Source organism: Bufo bufo, chromosome 3, assembly GCF_905171765.1.
Source record: "Bufo bufo chromosome 3, aBufBuf1.1, whole genome shotgun sequence".
NCBI lineage: Eukaryota > Metazoa > Chordata > Amphibia > Anura > Bufonidae > Bufo > Bufo bufo.
The window spans coordinates 427572409-427595174 of record NC_053391.1 but is presented as its reverse complement, the minus strand read 5'-3'; the positions used below and the strand labels follow the sequence as shown (position 1 = coordinate 427595174).

The window sequence follows — 22766 nt, the reverse complement described above, 5'->3', positions numbered from 1 at the left end:
GTGTCCCCTAGTAACAACTCGACCTCTCTGGCAACTGATAAGGCGTGGTACACAGGGAGAAGGCAAGAGCGTAGTCGGACGAATCAGCGGTCATGGCAGGCGGCAAAGGTTCAAAAGCGAGTGGACGGCAGCAACGGGTACGGCAACAGGTAAGGCAAACTAACATCATAGGGAACGCTTTCTCTGAGGCACAAGGCACAAAGATCCGGCAGAAGGCTGTGGGAGGAGAAGGTATAAATGGGCAGTGCACAGGTGCAGCCTAATTAAGTCAGCACTGCCTCTCACAACCTTAACCCTTAATAACCCCTTTGGACCAGGCACCAATCACTGGTGCACTGGTCCTTTGAATCTAAGAGTCCCGGAGCGCGCGCGCCCTAGAGAGCGAGGACGCACACACGCCGAGACACTGGAGTGCTGCCTGGGGACATACGCTGTGAGCGCTCCGAGACCAGCAGGGGACCCGGAGCGCTCAGCGTAACATGTATTCACACACAGAACAAATAGAATGGGCGATTTGGCCAAATAGGACCAAAATCTAATCTCACTAATCAAATGTCAATGTTATATACTCATAAATATATGTATACTTCTTATGAGTTTCTTACTCTGTTAAATATATATTTTCACATAATCTTGCACAATGGAATGCTCTGTGTCAAAGCTCCGAGGACCCTGCATGTTGGTACACATTCCCCAAAGATACAAGTCCACTTCTGGATAACAATTTGAAGTTGGTGAGACAGAAGTTAATCCTTGTAAATTAATATGATATTAATGATATCATTTCTTGACTTAAACTCTTTTGACGTAACCTCACTTTTAAATAAACTTTTAAACTGCCATCACAATGAGACAAGAATGAAGACTTCCAGATTTACTTATCACCAGGAATGATACGATGGTGGAAACCAGCACTGTGAGGAATTTTCTCTCTTTCATCTAAGCTCCACATGGTAACATTGCAACAGAATAATAACGTTTCAATTGTCTCACCTTTTTTACAATTTCTCCATGCCACTTTTCTCATCTTTTCATAATGGACATTGAGCCAAGTAAGAAGAATTATCTCTGAAGTTGAATATATGTTGCTTGATAATGGTTCTGAACTGATTTTTGGCATGCAATCTATCACATTGTCATCATCATTCTTTCTCTGTGTAACGCGTGAAAGGATGAACACCTGAAAAAGATGGAACAGCATTAAATAAAAACTACTTAAAAAAATACTTTATTCTGATTGCTTAGTATGGATGACATTCCACACCAACAACAGGCAATATGAGCAGATAGCCCCAGTTCTTTCAATGTCCCTTGCATCTCAGGGTGATCATACACCTTCAATAGCCAACAACTCTCTCTCGACTCCCCCATACACATACATATTCAGTTTAGCTAAGCATGTACAGTTGCAAGAAAAAGTATGTGAACCCTTTGGAATGATATGGATTTCTGCACAAATTGGTCATAAAATGTGATCTGATCTTCATCTAAGTCACAACAATAGACCATCACAGTCTGCTTAAACTAATAACACACAAAGAATTAAAATGTTACCATGTTTTTATTGAACACACCATGTAAACATTCACAGTGCAGGTGGAAAAAGTATGTAAACCCTTGGATTTAATAACTGGTTGAACCTCCTTTGGCAGCAATAACTTCAACCAAACGTTTCCTGTAGTTATAGATCAGACGTGCACAACGGTCAGGAGTAATTCTTGACCATTCCTCTTTACAGAGCTGTTTCAGTTCAACAATATTCTTGGGATGTCTGGTGTGAATCGCTTTCTTGAGGTCATGCCACAGCATCTCAATCATGTTGAGTTTAGGACTTTGACTGGGCCACTCCAGAAGGCGTATTTTCTTCTGTTTAAGCCATTCTGTTGTTGATTTACTTCTATGCTTTGGGTCGTTGTCCTGTTGCAACACCCATCTTCTGTTGAGCTTCAGCTGGTAGACAGGTGGCCTTAAGTTCTCCTGAAAAATGTCTTGATAAACTTGGGAATTATTTTTTCCTTTGATGATAGCAATCCGTCCAGGACCTGATGCAGCAAAGCAGCCCCAAACCATGATGCCCCCACCACCATACTTCACAGTTGGGGTGAGGTTTTGATGTTGGTGTGCTGTGCCTCTTTTTCTCCACACATAGTGTTGTGTGTTTCTTCCAAACAACTCAACTTTGGTTTCATCTGTCCACAGAATATTTTGCCAGTAAATGTGCAGCAATGATTTTTGTTTGGACAGCAGTGGCTTCCTCTGTGGTATCCTCCCATGAAACCCATTCTTGTTTAGTGTTTTACGTATCGTAGCTTCGCAAACATGGATGTTAGCATATGCCAGAGACTTTTTTAAGTCTAGCTGACACTCTAGGATTCTTCTTCACCTCATTGAGCAGTCTGCGCTGTGCTCTTGCAGTCATATTTACAGGACGGCCACTCCTAGGAAGAGTAGCAGCAGTGCTGAACTTTTTCCATTTATAGACAATTTGTCTTACCGTGGACTGATGAACAGCAAGGCTCTTGTAGATACTTTTATAACCCTTTCCAGCTTTATGCAAGTCAACAATTCTTAATCGTAGGTCTTCTGAGAGCTCTTTTGTGCGAGGCATCATTCACATCAGGCAAGGCTTCTTGTGAAAAGCAAACCCAGAACTGGTGTGTGTTTTTTTTTTAGGGCAGCTGTAACCAACACCTCCAATCTCATCTCATTGATTGGACTCCAGTTGGCTGACACCTCACTCCAATTAGCTATTGGAGATGTCATTAGTCTAAGGGTTCACATACTTTTTCCACCTGCACTGTGAATGTTTACATGGTGTGTTCAATAAAAACATGGTAACATTTAATTCTTTGTGTGTTATTAGTTTAAGCAGACTGTGATTGTCTATTGTTGTGACTTAGATAAAGATCAGATCACATTTATGACCAATTTGTGCAGAAATCCATATCATTCCAAAGGGTTCACATACTTTTTCTTGCAACTGTATATGTTCTCAGTGGTAAGGGAAGAGAAAATGACCTCTGACAGACACCTCTAGTTGTGGCATATCTCCCAGGACAACAAAAGCATTGGGGGAAAAAAATAAATTCACACAATCTTTCCCTCTCTCCAACGTAATCTGTTGGGAAAAAGAAAAAGAGCAGAGACAGCGCCTCATGTGTAATACTCCCTGGTTGCGGTACTGGTGGTTAGTAAGTAAAGCCCTTAACTTGGAGTGTTGTGAACATCACAACTTTGTCCGCATAGTATACAAGGTCCATTTTGCCAGAGGAGGCGTGGAGCTGCAGCCACGGTCCACAGCCAGCTTTGCTAATTTGGCAGTGAGCCAGGGGCATGGAAGGAATAACTGGAAAAGAAGGGGCCTGAATCCAGGCGCTGTCTCCCAACCAAATAACCAAATCAACCTCCTTGTCAGGCACAATATAATAAGTCTATTGTGCTTGAAGAACAGGGCGATTTGCCCTTGAAAAGTGCTTACTACTACCCGACTTGTTTCCATCTCAGTTGCCTACCCAAGATCAGTTGGGAAATGGTACCTGGATTAGAACCCCTAGTTTTCCAGTTATTCTTTATGTAATCTATTGGAGTCCTGAGCTCTCCATAAACATTAGACTGGCATTTAAAGGGGCATCTGGCCTTGTTTTGCATTTTCTTATGTGCTGTATTGACTGCAGAGTACAAAGGATTTTACGAGCACAGCTCCACAGTTTATTACTGAGCCAGAATGAATACTGACTTATGTACATTGCACCATTACTACATATTATAGGTACAGAATAAACAGAGGGATTTTCTTCACTCACACCTTGAAAATAACAGTATCACACAATATGTTTAAGCATAGTTAATCACTGGATTTGCTTATTCTGGATTTGCTTCTGTTCATCAAACAGACGGCAGATAATCCTTTACATAGAAGCACATGCAGCTGTGAAGTTGTTAACTCTGAAGGTAAGTGACAGAGAAGCGTCTACATTCCCTAAGTACAGGGTTCATCATAATGACAAGCAGGTATGCGGCGTGTAAAAAATGTCCAAAGATATTGGCTTTCGATGGAAATATCCATGCAGACATTACTGTTTTAGTGCTTTTATTATTTAGCACTACTATTTGGCTTGTATGGACATTATAGACAGAACCTGTCACCACTAAATGTAGCGCAATCTGCAGGCAGCAGGTTATAGATCAGGAGGAGCTGAGCAGAGTGATATAGAGTTTTGTATGAAAAGATTCAATAAAACTTGTAATTTATACATTTGACTCTCTGCTCTTACTGTGCTTAGGAGTCATGTGGGTGGTCCTATCAGTGATTGACAGCCTTAGTCATGCAGTGTTAGCTGTAAACTGCTGAGTGACACTGCCCACATGACTGTGCACAGGTTCACAGAGACATAAGTGGTGGTGTTTCATCAAGCTAAAAGCAACCAGTGAGAGATCAATGACATAGAACTTCTGCCCCCAAACTCGCACTGCACAGTCTCTCGTATGATGCAGCTTCAGCCTGTCTTCCCTGCCTCCTGCTTGTGATAGATTTCTCCCTCCCCATCATTACAAGCAGGAGGCAAGAGAGAGCTATGTAAAAGCTTTATCTAGGATGTCATAGGATACAGTAGAGAGTGTACACATAGATAGTATAGACAGTTAGTGAGAGTCAGGGGAGTTATTGTATATACCTGCCTTCTATATCACTGCTCTCCTTGACACTTAGATCAGGTAGAAACTACATCTTTAGCAGCACTCTCTGCATGAGGAGACATGCAGAGGAACAAGAATGGCAAAGTTAGGTGGGAAGTGCAAGTGTCTGAGAGCTGCCAGGAGGCATTTATTAGGTGCTGATATAATCTTCTAGTTCACAAGATGTCAGCCACACAGGAGAGACTGGTCTCCTGTCTACACGGGAAAGCATCCACTAGACTGGAGGTCAGACTGGAGATCACATGACCATGTGGCCATGATGAAAGGGTTCAAAATGTATGGATGCAAGTGATCTGAGATGAAACAAATTACATGGCTAGAAAATTGGTGGTAAGTTAGCATTATAAGTGCAAAAAATACATTTGCTGGAGTGCTCCTTTAAATATCAGGACTTCCCTTTTATAAGCTAAGATGCCAAATTTGTGTGATCTAGTTTGTATCTACTGTGTAGATGGTACCTATAAACCGTAAATAACAATCATCAGTGGGTTTCTCACCTTGTATATCTGTAACAGTATGTCAGTCCATACACGTTTACTCACAGACTGAAATACGCTGTTATTTAAATGAAGCAAATTGATTTCCATATGATCAGCAGTCTTCTCATTTAAATGCTGAAGCTTTTGAATCTGAACCTTAAAAGGAAAGAAAAAACATAATTAACATTGACTCTGAATGTGACTGCTTGTTCTGTGGGCGTTGTACTGTGCCACTTTTTAAGACTTAGGGAAAATTACTTCCTATTGGGCTTCCTATGAGGCTAATGCAGTTTAATAAGTAATTGCATCTCAACCTAAAAAAAGTAAAGCATGGTGGCTGAAGTGTAAGCTGTGTAAGGAAAATAAAAGTGAATATAGATTTACAGATGTTAAAAGGGATGTCTGAGACTTTAATACAGCTGACCTGTCCTCAGGATAGGTCATCAGCATCTGTTCGTGGGGGGTCAAGACCCGTGCCCCCCGCCAATCAGCTGTTTGAAAAGGCACCGGTGCTGCTGTGAGTGATCTTTCTCGCAGCTGACCATGCACAGAGCCGTACATTGTATAGTGGTTTAGTATCATACTCAGCCCCATTCACTTGAATAGGGCTGAGCTGCCTCTAGGCTATATGACAGATGAACAAGTTGCCACTGTATATGTGTAATGGGGTGAATCTGCATATGGCCAAGAGGTTACGGTCTTGTCCAGATCAAACACCCAAATGGAGAAGAAATGTGATCTGAGGAATTTTTAATTATAGAATAATTTTGTGCTCCAACTCAGAAACTGTTTTTCAAATTCATCAACTGGATTTCAACATCAAACTTTGACATTTGCAAGGAACGCCCAGCCTGGTTGAAGCTAAAATAAAGGTATGGTATACTTGGAAACGCAAAAAGGTATCTCTGAACACCCAGTACATCAAACCGAAGCATTAATGGGCTACACCAAGAATAAACTAAAACAGTTATTGATACCAGCCAAACAGAATATCTTATTAACTAAAGACAAGAAACTAAGGCTATAGTGCAAAAGTATATAGCTGAAGACTAAAGTATTGTAAAGAATACTATGGTCGCCATCCACAGAACCACAGCCAGCAAACTCAGAAACTGCAACCAGTCTTCCTCAACCACTATGGGTCAGAGAATGCTAAAGCTACCCCTAGGTTTTTCACCACAGTCCACTGTAAGGCAGTATGGATTTGGCTTCTAGGTTACATCTGTGGATTAGGGTAGCAAAAAACGGGTGCAAGTTTGCTAGGAGCGGACTAACCAGAATGATTGGGGTGAAATAAGTAGCGGACAAGTAGGGTAAGAATCACAAAGGAGGGGTTTTCCCAGAAAACAAGCCATAGTTGGTAAACATAGGGTTATCAAGCAGATCTAAAGGTCAGTTACAGAGGTATAGAGCCAAGGAAAATATATACACAATCACCAGCAGCCAGCCATAACAGAGTAGAAGACTTAAATCCCCGTCTATATTTTAGGAACCTGATTGGCTCAGCTTCCAGCCTCCCCGATAGATCGACCAGCTGGGCTTTAAACTACATCAACCAATAGTAGTTACAAGCACACCAGAGGCTGACATATCTTAGGAATCGGTTCCCATATAGTATTGCATGATCACATCTTGGCAAACTTGATCTATTTGATTACATGTGAATCATGCTGTACTGCACAACAGGACCCTTGAAGTCAAGAATTAGGAAGCTATGTAATTAGTGTTGATCGAGCACCAACGTGCTCGTCTGCTCTGGTGCTCGAGTAGAACACTTCCCGATGCTCTACAGAGCACACAAGCACAATAGAAGTCAATAGGAGAACCCGAGCATTAAACCAGGCACCCCCTGCTCTGAAGAGAGGAGGGTGTCGGGACTCTAGTTCGGCTTAGGAGTCCCTGCTCTGACTCCATATATAGCTATGTCCATATATGGAGTAAGTGCTTGGGGACATCCAGTGTATTTAAATCTAATTTAGCCTCTATTTCTGAAAAGTTTCTGGCAGGATTCGAACTCACAACCTTCTACATTACAGCCAAGAATCTTAAACACTACACTATATAGCTGCATGGCCAGCTACTAAAAAAAAATATATATATATATATATATATATATATATATATATATATATATAATATACTACTAGTATTCCTATACTACTACTAGTAAGTATTCCTATACAGCAGAAATCTCATATTTTATTAGAGGTTAAATTTATTATAAACATATATATAAGTTTTTAGCCATAATATATTTACATATATTATTATATATTTAGAATATATGATATATTATACTATATGTAAATATATTTTGGCTAAAACATCAGTAGTAGTTTCCCACATATTATTAATTCATATATATCAGAAGTATGATTTTATATATATATATATATATATATATATATATATATATACTGTATATATATATATAGTGACACAGTGAGGCTTATGGTCTGGAAAAACTGGTATTTTCCTCCCAGCGTGTGCTGCTGGGCTAATTTGCAGCCAGGTGGGGTCAAATACCGGACTGGATTTTAATTGCCGTTCCGGGTTTGTGGCAGCACCTGGCTGTCCTTAAATAGGCAGCTGGGCTCAGCAGCAGGATCTCTGTGTTGGGATCTGAGGCTTGGTGCCAGGTTGGAGGGCTGAGACCCATGGGCCGAGGAAACAGGCCCCCTAAAGCCTGCCGTGGACTGCTGGAGGCAGAACTGGGATCAAGGTGACTTGTCTTATATGAACTTTCCAATTTGTGTGAAGTAACACCAAGATGTACTATCCATTGTGTGTGAAGTAAACACCAAGACTGCAAAGTAACGCACAGTTTTGTGCATTTGCCTCAATTGTGAATAAACACTGAAATTTTGCATTAAGAACTTGTCTTTTGCCTCTGTACTGCGTCCACTTACTCTATCTACCAGAGCGAAAGCCCACGCGATATTCGGCCGAGCATGGCGATGCTCGAGCCGAACTGGTGTTCGGCCGAGCATGCTCGATCAACACTATTTGTAATGCTATGTACATCAATCAGTTGCTAGCTATGAGAAAGGACTTTTATCAGAAAAGTGTCACCGGTACCTGTGCTATGCATGTAGTGTTAACTGGATTAATAAAGGATATTTCTCCACTCCTGCTGCTGGATAAGATAACATGTCCATTTTACCTATTGGGGGATCTTGCTCTGGGGGAGAAGTACTGCATACAGTCAATGTGTGAGCTGATCCATTTTTTAAAATCTATTCTAAAAGTAATTTTTCTCCAAAATGAAGCAATGGATCGCTAAGTGAAAGGTATTGTATTCAGCTGAGATGTGCCTGGTGTAACTTTCCTGACGGCAGATTCCCCTCTAATAAAAAAAAATATCATAGGACCTCAATACATCTACCAAAGCACCAAAAAAATATATCATTAACCCCTACTATAAATTGCCTCCTCTGAGTAGTCTACCATAGGTAGCAGAACTTCTGCTAGTGGTTGAGTGAAGTACTGATACTCATTAAATGTCTATTGTTCCCTATTATTCTTGGTGTCAATAACAAAGACCATATTTACATTAATCCAACCAAAATGACTGTGAAAAATGTTTTGGAGACCACTAAAAGAAATCACTATTACTGTTTTGTATGTTATTTTGTGTATCTGGTTTTAGTGGAAAATATTGGACTAACTAGATGAAATTGCATCTAATAGGCACATTTTATAACAGAACACATACCAATTGCTGGCCTCTTTGTCGGACTTCCTGCTGCTGTCCACATAGTAATTCAAACATAGATGGCAACACACGCTGAGACTCAAAAGCTCTTTCCTTGAGCACTAATAATTTTGTTTGCCACTAGTAAAAAAATGTAGCTACCAGCATACAGACCCGGTAAGAGCATATCAGAGAATACTTTTAGAGAAATCAAGTCAGGTACTGAAAATTGCTTCATATTTTATAGTAAAATATCAGTGGCTACATTACATCTTTTCATCTCAAGCACATAGTCAGCATTACATCAATGGTACAGGTTATTGATGTATAAAAGGCTTTGGGAAATGAAGAGAATTGTTGATTAGAAATTAGATAACATTATATTCTTGTGTAGCAGTCGAAGTACTTAAAGCTGACCTATGTGTAAAGCTTATTTTCCCAAAGACTTGGGGGGCATTTACTATGCGATTTACTCCACATTTGTGGGGTAAAAAAAAGTCTAAGATTTTGTCATATGCCATTTTTGCTGGAAAAACATAAAATTTTCCCGGTTCACGTCACTTTTCAGAAGTGGCGACAAAATGGAGACTGGTGAGGGCGGGGAGGGGACATATCAGCAGGACTACCACGGTTATCTTTATTAACGCTAGTTTTCTGGCGTGAATAAAGACAGAAACCTACAGCAGCTAGGAGGCTGCCATAGATTTTACACTGTCGCATGGCCTGCCGATGGATTTAACAAATTTATGAGTGGTGTATAAATTTGGCGTAGCCTCCGGCGACACAGGGGGAATCAAGACAGGGATGGAAAATGCCAGCCTGGGTTTTTTGCAGCAGAAATGTCAAAGTTCCTTGCAATCTATGGTTAGAGTTGACATCCTGGAGAGGCACATCCATAGAAAATAATCGTTAATGGAGTTTTCCTATTTGAGGCAGTTATTGGACATGCCATGAATGACTGATTGCTTGTTCATGGACTCTTCAGGGTCTCAGTTTGGACAAATTGATATGCCATATATGTCTGTGATGGAAAAGCGCCATCTAACTCCACCAAAGAAGATATGGTCATCACCACTAGAATATTCTACCACTTCATGACAGTGCAACCTCTGGCACCTCCACTGATGCCATGAGCATGTAAATGGGACTGTTTTGCACTTTTCTGTTCAACATGGGTGGCTGCACTGTTGTGCAGGTAAAAAATAAGTGTAAGAGCCACAATGCTTAATTAACACTCCAGATTCCTTATCTTGGGGATTGGAGAGGTCTGGCAATCGGAGGTCACCAGTCAGAAGGGATGCCATATTCTGGTGATATGCCATTACTTTTAATTATTGGAAACCCCCTTTACTGTTAGTTGCACTTGGTAAATATGAATCAGGCTCATCAAGAACAGTAAAAAGGTGCATTACTTAGAACAGTAATTAAGAAGCTCATAAACTTACAAAAGCTTTACGGATATTTTTATATGTGTTTAGGCTGCCGTCACAATTCCAGATCTTACCTGCACTTGCATCCATCTTTCATAATCAAGAGGCTCAAAAAGATACTCAGGTTTGATGTGAGAAAGAGATGCTCCCTGGTTTCTGTTCAGAACACATAAAAATAGCAATTTGCAAACTGTAGATATAGAATATACTGTAGTAAGCTGCAAGAATATCATCTAACTCCTGTATAATAAAGAGATGCAGAAGAGCTGAATTTTCCAAAGTAATAAAGCACAATGTGTTATCTGTGGTTTTCTATAGCACTGCAGGAAACCTACTCAATTACCTTAATTCACTGAGGTATACAAACACAGTACATAAAAGACACAGTAACTTGAAAAATGTAGCTCTGTTACATCTTTGCTGGATACAATACATAGTAGATAGAAAGCTATAATACAGCAGAAACAACATTTAACCTAACCATTTAAATTCATAATTATTCTGGATCTATAAAATAAACGTATCTGAAAAGAGGATCAATATATGTTAATATTTTTTTTTTATTACTTCTGAATATCTACGGTATAAAAATTTATTTGTCACGTTAACATATTATGCATTTTTGCATACTACAGCTATAAAACAGTTTAGGACAGCTGGAAAGTTTCTAAGAGTACACTGCCTAAGGCAGTGGTGGCGAACCTATGGCACGGGTGCCAGAGGCGGCACTCTGAGCCCTCTCTGTGGGCACCCACACCCTGGAAAAAGTCTGTGGTGTACCAATATGCCTTAGACTTTTCCTGCCATTCATCAGCACAGGGTGAGCTGTGAACGGCACAGGTAGCGCACTGAATGTAGGCAGCTATTATAGCTAAATGATAAAGTGCATAGAAGATATACTATTGGACTGTAGTATTCAGGGTAAATTGCCGTTTTGGGATAAATAGGTGGGTTTTGGGTTGCAGTTTGGGCACTCGGTCTCTAAAAGGTTCACCATCACTGGCCTAAGGGGAGGCAGGTAAAGCTTACATAATGGTACCTGATGCATCACTGTAATACAAGGAGCCTCGTATGATTCCATAATAGTGTTGATCGCGAATATTCTAATTGCGAATTTTAATCGTGAATATCTCCACTTTGAGAATTTGCGAAGAGGTAGAATATAGTGCTATATCTTCATAATCGCGAATATTCTAGATTTTGTTTTCATCAGTGACCTCCCTTCTTGCTTGTGGGCCAATGAGAAGGCTGCAATGTCTTTGTCTGAGCTTAGCGACATCCCTAGCAACCAATAGGGAAGTTGCCTACCCCTTACTATATAAGAACCTCCCCAGCAGCCATTTTCTACAGTTTTTTAAAGTTCTGAGAGAGACAGCAGTGTTATTGCTGTGCTGTGTGCTTTCCACACATTACATTAGATAGTTAGTGTATTATATATAATACAGATAGTGGGAGATAGTCAGTGTAGGTTATATCCTGATATAGTGTAGCTGTGCAGGTTGTTAGGTAGTGTGAGAGGAATTACTGTACTGTGCTTTTTCTCCAGTCTCAGGAAACTTCTAGCAGCTTGAAAAATGTAGTAAAAGTGAGCCACACCTGTATTGCGCTCACAATACGCACATATAACATTGCCGATTTTTGCAATCAAGAAAATAATGACTGGAGATCACGAATTCTAGAATTTGCGCAAATATTAGGCTAAAAGTTTGCGAAATATTGTGAAAACGAATATTGCCCATGCTGCTCATCACTACTTCATAGTACGGGTGCAAACTGGATTCCTGGTGCTCCCACACAGAATACATGCTGAGTGCATGAGCCTGATATCTGCTGGGTGAAGATCGGCAGGCAGGTGTACTGCACTGCCATAACTAGTATCCAGATATACAGTATATTTAGCAAAGAGTAACTAAAGTAGCATTCTGACCCAAACTATGGCATATACATAGACTTGCTTCATGGGCATGTTTTAATTAGTGCCACTACATGTGGAGATGAGCAAAGTTGAAAAAGAAGTTTGATTTGTGACAAATTACTTCATCACAAATTGCATTCCATTGTATGTATCTGGTGAAATGACTGTGAATGACGTTCCCGCCACCCCCCATCATTGAACCCCTCAGATGCCGCGTTCAACACTGATCGTGCCATCTGACAGTCACATTGATGCCTTTCAGGGGTTAATCATGGGTTAAAAACAAGAAAATACATACTCGCCTCATCCATTTGCTCGCGGAGAGGCTGTTGCGGCCATCTTGATTGAAGAAAACGTAATGACGTCACCACATCATCATTCTGTCCGGGCACAGTGAGGTCATCACTGATGATGCCACGTATCTGGCCACCGTGATGAAGTGGTGATGTCACTTGTCAGCGAACGCTAGATTTTTCTTCTTCTATTCCTTGATAAGTGAGGGGTGAGCCACCATACCTTTTGAATATATATCTTCTATGAAGATAGCTGCAACAGCCTCTTGGCGAGCAAATGGATGAGTTGAGTATGTTTTTTGTTTTTTGTTTTTTACTGACATTTCAGGAAAAATTATTTGTTACCACAAAGTGCAAGGAAATTCGACTTCATGACGAATCACATTTTTCCTGAAATTCGTATTGAAGTCCTCTTCGTTAACTTCGATTAACTCAACACTAACTACATACTGTAAAATGTCTCACACTCTATTAGTACTAATAAAGGTTTAAAAGGGAAAGTCTCTACACTCATAAGGATAAAAGCTTTCATGAAGACTTTTATGATAGATAGACAGACAGATAGAAAAATAGATAGATACATAGTAGATAGATAAATAGACAGATAGATATGAGATAGATAGATCATCCATAAACTAAAATGAATATAAATTCCACTGAGCAATTGTAACTAAGAAGTATTCTTACACACATCTGCAGTTTCCAAATTTTAGAGAAGAAAAGATTGCTGAGTAAAATGTCTTTCCAAGTGAAAAATGACTGTTCTTCTCCCCCAAATCACTCCTAGACAATTTATCATACATTAAAGGTTCATTAGATGTTTATTGCTTGTACCGTCTGCTTAAGTGATGTCAATTAGCCTTTATAATTGATCCAGCCAAGATTTTCATTGAGTACCACACTAAGTTGTCCACTTTAATTAATTTCTCAAAATTCTAATGATCGCTGTCATCACAAACAGGTCAATAGCACAGATTTTTTTTTATGTAAGAGAAGCTTTTTTTTTATTATGAAGAACAGAGAGATGGAGAACAGACTTATGTAAATTGTGCTTGTGAGGTTTACCAGATGCTTTTTAGCTGTCTGTCACCATCAGACACTAAGATTTATTTCAACGCATTTTTCTTATTCATCTATTGCAATGTCTATTCATTTAGTAAGGGTAGCCCAAGTTTTGAGAATGATCCAATCATTGAAGAATAGTTGCAAAGATCAGAGACACACAAGATCTACTTTTCTTTTCTCGTAGAACATCATAAAATACTCTTTTTTGATAGCAGGATAGAAGTACCATAATTGATCAACAGCAAATGCTCTCCCATATACAGTATGCTAAACATGTTCACATAATATAGTAGGCCTGAAATATTCCAAAAGAGTGTCTTTGGCATATAGTTGGCAAACCCATTTATTCCTAATTACCATACACAATATTGGGGCTCCTGCAACAAATGTACACCACACAGTATGCCTTTGCCAATCAAGAACAAGAACAAAAATGTGGTGTAACCAGAGCCTAAGGCTAGGGCTACGTGCCAGCAGCATTGGTCTATTACAAGTTGTTGCATAATCATGGTATTATAGGTGATGGCCAGTAGGTCATAGAGAAGAAGTAAGGTCATCTCACAGTCTCAGTAATGCCACAGTGTTATAGTGTGGAGATCCAGACTAAGCCAAAAAAAAACACCCTTATGAGGCACTGTTCCCAAGCTGATGTGGAAATTTCTTAAATGGGTTGTCCCACTAAAAATATTTAGCAGTTTTCAAACCAGCCCCTGGATGTGAGTACTTTTTTAATTGCATGTAATTAAAATTTTCGAATTTGCGATATTTCGCAAATATTTGGGCGAATATTCCTCATAAATTCACAAATTCGAGAATTCACGATTTCTTGATTGCGAAAATCGGCAATGTAATATTCACGTAAAGCGCGCGCAATACAGGCGTGGGTCTCTTTTGCTAAATTTTTCCAGCAGCTAGAAGTTTCCTGAGACTGGAGAAAATCATTGGCACGGGGCAGAATATTACAATAGCTTTATATGCAGATAGAGTGCTCCAATATGTTCACGATTGCGCAAATCGGCAATTGATACGCATATTTTTGAGCAATACGTGCAACTTCACATTTTAGCAGGTCTGACTAAATATTACTGATTGGTGCACTAAGTATTGTTGTGAACTTGTGACATCACAGCACTATGTCTGTAGCATGTATGTATGTATGGACAGCAGAACCTATCACACTACCTACCACACTGCACTGGAACCTATCAGCTACACTATATCAGGATATAACCTACACTGACTATCTCCCACTACCTGTATTATATACACAGTCAGGTCCATAAACATTTTTTGCTCTATACTCCACCACAATGGATTTGAAATGAAACGAACAAGATGTGCTTTAACTGCAGACTGTCAGCTTTAATTTGAGGGTATTTACATCCAAATCAGATGAACGGTGTAGGAATTACAGCAGTTTGAATTTGTGCCTCCCACTTGTTAAGGGGACAAAAGTAATGGGACAATTGGCTTCTCAGATGTTCCATGGCCAGGTGTGTGTTATTCCCTCATTATCCCAATTACAATGAGCAGATAAAAGGTCCAGAGTTCATTTCAAGTGTGCTATTTGCATTTAGAATCTGTTGCTGTCAACTCTCAAGATGAGATCCAAAGAGCTGTCACTATTAGTGAAGCAAGCCATCATTAGGCTGAAAAAACAAAACAAACCCATCAGAGAGATAGCAAAAACATTAGGCGTGGCCAAAACAACTGTTTGGAACATTCTTAAAAAGAAGGAACGCATCGGTGAGCTCAGCAACACCAAAAGACCCTGAAGACCACAGAAAACAACTGTGGTGAATGACCAAAGAATTCTTTCCCTGGTGAAGAAAACACCCTTCACAACAGTTGGCCAGATCAAGAACACTCTCCAGGAGGTAGGTGTATGTGTGTCAAAGTTAACAATCAAGAGAAGACTTCACCAGAGTGAATGCAGAGGGTTCACCACAAGATGTAAACCATTGGTGAGCCTCAAAAACAGGAAGGCCAGTTTAGAGTTTGCCAAACGACATTAAAAAAGCCTTCACAGTTCTGCAACAACATCCTATGGACAGATGAGACCAAGATCAACTTGTACCAGAGTGATGGGAAGGAAAGGAACTGCTCATGATCCTAAGCATACCACCTCATCAGTGAAGCATGGTGGTGGCAGTGTCATGGCGTGGGCATTTATGGCTGCCAATGGAACTGGTTCTCTTGTATTTATTGATGATGTGACTGCTGACAAAAGCAGCAGGATGAATTCTGAAGTGTTTCAGGCAATATTATCTGCTCATATTCAGCCAAATGCTTCAGAACTCATTGGACGGCGCTTCACAGTGCAGATGGACAATGACCGAAAGCATACTGCAAAAGCAACCAAAGAGTTTTTTAAGGGAAAGAAGTGGAATGTTATGCAATGGCCAAGTCAATCACCTGACCTGAATCCGATTGAGCATGCATTTCACTTGCTGAAGACAAAACTGAAGGGAAAATGCCCCAAGAACAAGCAGGAACTGAAGACAGTTGCAGTAGAGGCCTGGCAGAGCATCACCAGGGATGAAACCCAGCATCTGGTGATGTCTATGCGTTCCAGACTTCAGGCTGTAATTGACTGCAAAAGATTTGCAACCAAGTATTAAAAAGTGAAAGTTTGATTTATGATTATTATTCTGTCCCATTACTTTTGGTCCCTGAACAAGTGGAATGCACATATGCAAACTGTTGTAATTCCTAGACCGTTCACCTGATTTGGATGTAAATACCCTCAAATTAAAGCTGACAGTCTGCACATCTTGTTCATTTCATTTCAAATCCATTGTAGCCGTGTATAGAGCCCAAAAAAATTGAATTGTGTCAACGTCCCAATATTTATGGACCTGACTGTATAAGCTAACTAACTACCTAATGTAATTACACAACAAAGCACAGAGCACAGCAATGACACTGCTCAGAAAATGGCTGCTGGGGAGGTTCTTATATAGTACAGGGGTAGGCAACTCTCCTATTGGTTGCTAGGGATGCTGCTAAGCTCAGACAAAGACATTGCAGCCTTCTCATTGGCCCACAAGCAAGAGGCAGGGTGGGATCATGGGTTCAGATTTAAAAAAATCTAGAATATTCGCGAATACGAATATACAGCACTATATTCTACATCTTAGCAAATTCTCGAAGTGGCGATATTCGCAATTAAAATTTGCGATTCGTATATTCGCGATCAACACTAATGACAACATCTGTTACATCCCCGACTACCCCACATGACCACTAAAGTCAGTGATTAGTTGCAGCAATCTCGTGGGATCGTTGGGGACATCATCACTGTAGCGCTGAAACAAAAACCGGCGGGCATCACCGTAGCGGTGGCAGTGGAACGGAGAGATAGAAGACAGGAAAGTCTTATTTTATTATTTTTTAACAATATCTGCTGTTTTCTAAATTTTTTGAGTCCTGGAAAACCTCTTTAAAGCCTTATATACTTCTACAAAGTAACAATGAAGTTTAAGTAATAAAACCATTAGTGTGAGAAGGCTTTTATTTTCAGTGTACTACTGTATGATCTGTCTCTGTCCTCATGGACTACATCATGTTTACTTCACTGCATTCAGCTTACAGTTCATGTCTATTCCTTTTCTATTTCCACCATATGTTTAAAGCATTTATTTAAATCTCCTTAAATGTCAATGCTTACTTGAGAAAAGTGAGCAGCGTCGCATGCTGCCAGTGAAGCTGTAGGACTCTTTCTGTGGGATCAGAGGGCAATGACTGGCTTGCAGTAATTCCAGGTAGCATCTGTCCACTCAGGTAGAACAGCATGTCATAAATGGTTTTTGTCTGCTTGCCAAGATTTATTGTTTTCGGTGCCTTTCCTTCAGACTTTGACAACTTGACTTTGCATACACCACTAAAAACATTGCAAATACATAAAAAGTAAAAAAAAAACACTGTAAAAACATAATAAATTAGTTATATACCATAGATGCTAATAATAATGAGATAACTTAAAGGGGTTCTGCAGTTTGTTTAAACTGATGATCTATCCTCTGGATAGATCATCAGCTTCTGATCGGCGGGGGTCCGACACCCCCGCCAAATCAGCTGTTTGAGAAGGCAGCGGCGCTCCAGCAGCGCCGCGGCTTCTCACTGTTTACCGCTGGCCCAGTAACGTCACGACTTGTATCAACTGGTCTGGGCGGGGATAAGCTTCGTTCACTTGAATGGAGCTTAGCCGCACCCAGGCCAGTGATACTAGTCGTGACGTTACTGGGCCAGCGGTAAACAGTGAGAAGGCCGCGGCGCTGCTGGGGAGCCGCTGCCTTCTCAAACAGCTGATCGGCGGGGGTCCCAGGTGTCGGATCCCCGCCGATCAGAAGCTGATGATCTATCCAGAGGATAGATCATAAGTTTAAACAAACTGCAGAACCTCTTTAATAATGCAACAGGTGACAAATCCCATGGCACCACTGATACTATACACCACTACAAATTAAATGTATAAGTTCATTCTCACCCAAAACAACAAATCTGTTTCACCTGTTTTACACTATAGAAGTAAGTGATTCGGTGTCAAGTGGTAATTTCCATGCACATTCTTGGCAGAGGTGTAGCGAGGGGGGGACAAGCGGGGCAGGGGGTTGAGGGTTGCCTTGGAAGTTAATCTATATGATGAACCAGGGAGCCCTCCGCTCCCTACTTCACTGTTCAGCTCAGCTGCACTGCTCCCCATCAGTCCACACATCACTATGCTGGGCTGTGAAGGAAGAGCGTGCAGACCTGGGAATCACACAGCGACCGCATTATGCTGCTGGGGATGCTGGATAGGCGCCATCATCAGGGAAAATGGTGAGTATTCAGTGTTTTGTTTTTTACTTTATTAATGGAGGGGGCACTACTGAAAGGAGCAAAATGTGGGCATTACTACTGTGACGGGCCACAATGAGGGCATTACTACTGTGAGGGGGCACAATGTGGGCTAAACACAGTGAAAGGGGCAAAATGTCAACATTACTGTGATGGGGGCACCATGTGGCTATTACTACTTTGACAGGGCACAATGTGGGCATGAATACTGTGTGGGGGCACCATGTGGACATAACTACTGTGAGGGGCGACAATGTGGGCATAACTACTGTGACAGGGCACAATATGAACATAGCTACTGAGAGGGGGCACAATGTGAACATAACTACTGCTAAGGGGCATAATGTGGGCATAACTACTGTGACCGGGCACAATGTAGACATAATTACTGTGATGGGGCACAACATGGACATAACTCCTGTGAGAGGGCACCATGTGGGCATAACTTCTGTGAGGGGGCACAATGTGGGCATAACTACTGAGAAAAAGAACAATGTGGGCATTACTATTGTGAGGCAGCACAATGTGGGCATAACTACTGTGAGAGGGCACAATGTGAGCATTACTACTGTGAGCAGTCACAATGTGGATACTACTACTGTGACAGGGCACAATGTTGCTTGCCATAACTACTTTGAGGGGGCACAATGTGGGCATAACTACTGTGAGAGGGCACAATTTGGGCATTGCTACTGTGAGGGGGCACAATGTGGATATTAGTACTGTGAGGGGACACAATGTGGGCATTACTAGTGCAAGGGGGCATAATGTGCATATTATTACTCTGAAGGGGCACAATGTAGACATTACTAGTGTGAGTGGGCACAATGTGGATATTACTAAAGAGGCGGAGACCAGAAAATGTGGACTGCGCACAGAGGTTTTAGTCCAGCCGATTCTCAGCATATTTGTTGGGTTGCAGCCGGATCTCCATCAGTCCACATTATAGTTAATAGGGCCGGAAAGGAAATCATGTATTTTTCGGCAATGCCAGATCAAGAGAGAACTGGTAGGCTGTTCCCTACCCGACCAGCCTGCCGGATCTCACTAACGCTGGTTGGCCCATCTGATACATTGGGGGCATATCGCTAGCATATGTCACCAATGTCTAATAGGTGTGGTTCCCACCTATCTCTAAAATGAAGACCGTAAACAGAAGGTCAGCAGACTGGCTATTTTTGGCAGTCCCATAGAAATTAACGAAGGGCAGCCATACATGCACGGTCCACTCTCCTTCATTTTGGGGTCTGCATTCTAGAGATAGGTGCTGGTCTAGGTGCGGGTGGGGCCTACCCCTATCAAACATTGGTAGCATATCCTAGCGATATGCTCCCAATGTATGAGATGGGCCAACCCTTTTAAGCTTATTTGTCAAACCACGTAACGACAGTCAGATAAATTCCATGGATTTAAATAGTTGTCACATTAAGACAACTTATCCCATATCCACAGGATAGCAGGTAAGTGTCTGATTGGCAGAAGTCCAACCATTGGGTCCCCTACCGGAACTGGACCCATGCTCTCGGTTTGAATGGAGAGGTAGACACACGTGTGTGCGCCGCTCCATTCAACTCCATAGGGCTGCCAGAGATAGTGGTACAAGTCCTAAGCTATCTCCGGCAGCCCCATCGAGCTGAATGGAACAGCAGCTCATGTGTGAAACCTCTGCTCCTTTCAAATTGAGGAGCACAGGTCCCTGTTCTCATGATTGTCAGAGACCCCACCGTCACACCTCTGTCAATCAGACACATCCCCAATCCTGTGCCTAGGAGATAAGTTTTCTTAATGGTACAGTTCCTTTAGAATATTCCATATGTCCCTACTATTTGGCAATGGATAAAATGGGCACAGGAGAGGGTCTAGATGCTTTTCAGTTTTACTCTACCTCCATAGAGATTGTGGAATAGTAATGGGATTGCAGCCACTAGCCCATCCAAACAAGCTAAACCAGGTTTGTACTGTAGTGAGAACTTTCCGATAAAACATCCATTCTTCAGAGTCTTCTTCGGGATAAAAGGAGAGCTCCAGCTTGCTCTTTATTCCTTCATACTGATTCTCCTCATCCCGCGTTTGTGTTCTTTCATTACCCGGCATGTTGTCATCTTCTGAAATATATAATAGAATATGTACATTACTACATGATAATCATAACCACAAAACATTTTAACATCAAAATATTTTAAATCATCTTTGGTTCCCCGCTGCATTGTAATCCATAAAGTTTAGTAAAGAATAAATGCTCTGCTTTCTGAGATAATGTTATTAATGGCATTAATCTAACTGAAAAGTAGTTTCCCGCTATTATGTGCGGTTTTCACAGATGACTAAGGCAATGGATGTAACAACAACAAGAAAGTTTATTTTACAGTTTTGTTTTCATTAAGCATTTGGTGATTGAATGTTTTACTTTGCACAAATTACTGAATAAATTACATTGCGGCTGTTTTTGTTCCTAGCAATGTTGTGAATATCCATGAATAGTACAGAAATGCTGCACGGATATAAAACATCCTTGAGTTCTCTGACATCTACTGGTCAGACACGTCAATAAATCTATAAGGTTCTAATAGTCTGTATAGTACAGCGTTGTACTCTCTTTTATATAGCAATATAACATTAAGGGCTCATTCACACGGCCGTAGGTGGGCCGTTCTGTGCATTGGGGACTGCAATTTGCGGTCCCCAATGCACGGGCAACCTCCGTACGGCCACCGGGATGAATCCAGACCCATTCAACTTGAATGGGTCTGCATTTGTCCGTTCCGCAAAAAGATAAAGCAAGTTCTATCTTTTTGCGGAACGGAAGTACGGAACAGAACCCCACAGAAGCACTCTGTAGTGCTTCCGTAGTGTTCCGTTCCGTGATTCCGTTCCGCATTTCTGGATTTGCGAACCCATTAAAGTGAATGGGTCCGCATGCGTTATGCGGAATGCACACGGAACGATGTCGGTGTATTGCAGATCCGCCAATGCGGTCAGAAATACGGCAACGGGCAGCACACGTTCGTGTGCATGAGCTCTAAACCTAAAGCATACATTAGCTAAAATGGACATAAGTTCCACATCTGGTTCTTCCACAGGACGGCACAGTAGCCATTCATGTCCCCATAAAACAACAATTCTATAGGGGAGGGGGGAGATTTATTGAGACGCTTTCTGTGCCAGTCTTGATTTGCCCTGTGCCAATATGGGCATCACTGCAGCTCACTTAAGGGTTGTCAACTATTTTTCCCAAACTCATTAACAACAAATCTGCCTAGTTATGCCACATACATCAGCATCTACTACATTACTGCATAACTAGGCAGATCTATATTTCAGACTTTTAGGACAACCAAAAAAAGAACTATTTTCTAGTCATAACTTCAAGGTCTTCTACTTACTCGGGATATGAAAAAGCTTGGCACTTCTAAATACTGAATACTAATTTTGTGCATGCAGGGTCGGACTGGCCCACCAGAGTACTAGAGGATCCTACGGTGGGCCCGGGCTCAGATACCAAAATGTGCCCAAAACATTAAGGAGAAGAAAAAAAAAACTTTTACATGCCTTTGGAGCCAATACCATGCCACTAGGGTCTATTGAATTTATTCAAAAATCTATTAAACTTTATTGAAGATATAGGGGTTAGGCCTTGAGAATAATTTTCTCTAGTGAGACCCAGGAACCTCAGTCTGTCAGCTCCAAAACACCCCTTAAACTAGAGTAAGCAGTGTAAAGTGTAAGTGATGCTACATCCGGTTATGTGATTTTTATTTTTATACTCCCTTTCAGTCCACTCCCACAACCCAGCAGTAAAATGCATTGTGAGGACTCCTCTTTGAGTCTTCTCCATTATGTGCCTGAGCACCGGAGTCCTCTCAGTCCTCTCAGTGCATTTCACTGCTGGTTGTTGGGAGCACAGTGTCACAATGCAAGTGAGTATAAAAATTACATAACCGTACTCTGCATCACTTACACTATACATTGCTTGCGCTAGTTTGGGGTGTGTTTTAGAGCTGACAGATCACCTTTAAAGGTGTTGTCTGGTTCTTTAAAGTAGATAGTCTTAGGATAGTTCATTAATATCAGATTGGGGAGGATCTTATATTGCAGCATAGATAAAGTGGTGTTTGGGAGGGGGGAGGGCAGAAAGTCAGGCCGCTTTGCTGTTGGGTATCCTTTCAAGGGATTTCCAGGGGCCATATGGGGACATTTTTTCTGTCTTGGAGACTGGCCATTTGGACATGAGGAAAAAACAATGTTTGATTAGTGATACACTAAACAAGGTTTGGAATAAGATAAAAAAATTATTGGGTGAGACATTCCCTACACACTTTACTCCACTTTGGCACAATTATAATTTAAAAGAATTTA

The 22766-nt window shown here is 41.1% G+C and overlaps 1 protein-coding gene across 1 annotated transcript in view; it reads right to left on the bottom strand.

The window, feature by feature from the left end:
• CFAP47 (cilia and flagella associated protein 47) overlaps positions 1-22766 on the bottom strand; it is a 572366-nt gene that overhangs the window by 405253 nt on the left and 144347 nt on the right. Inside the window, exons 30-34 of the mRNA XM_040424993.1 lie at positions 20296-20515; positions 17242-17454; positions 10373-10454; positions 5193-5330; positions 994-1180 (exon numbers count right to left, since the gene is read on the bottom strand). Of these exons, the coding sequence (XP_040280927.1) occupies positions 994-1180; positions 5193-5330; positions 10373-10454; positions 17242-17454; positions 20296-20515 (840 nt within the window). The remainder of the gene's footprint in view (positions 1-993; positions 1181-5192; positions 5331-10372; positions 10455-17241; positions 17455-20295; positions 20516-22766) is intronic.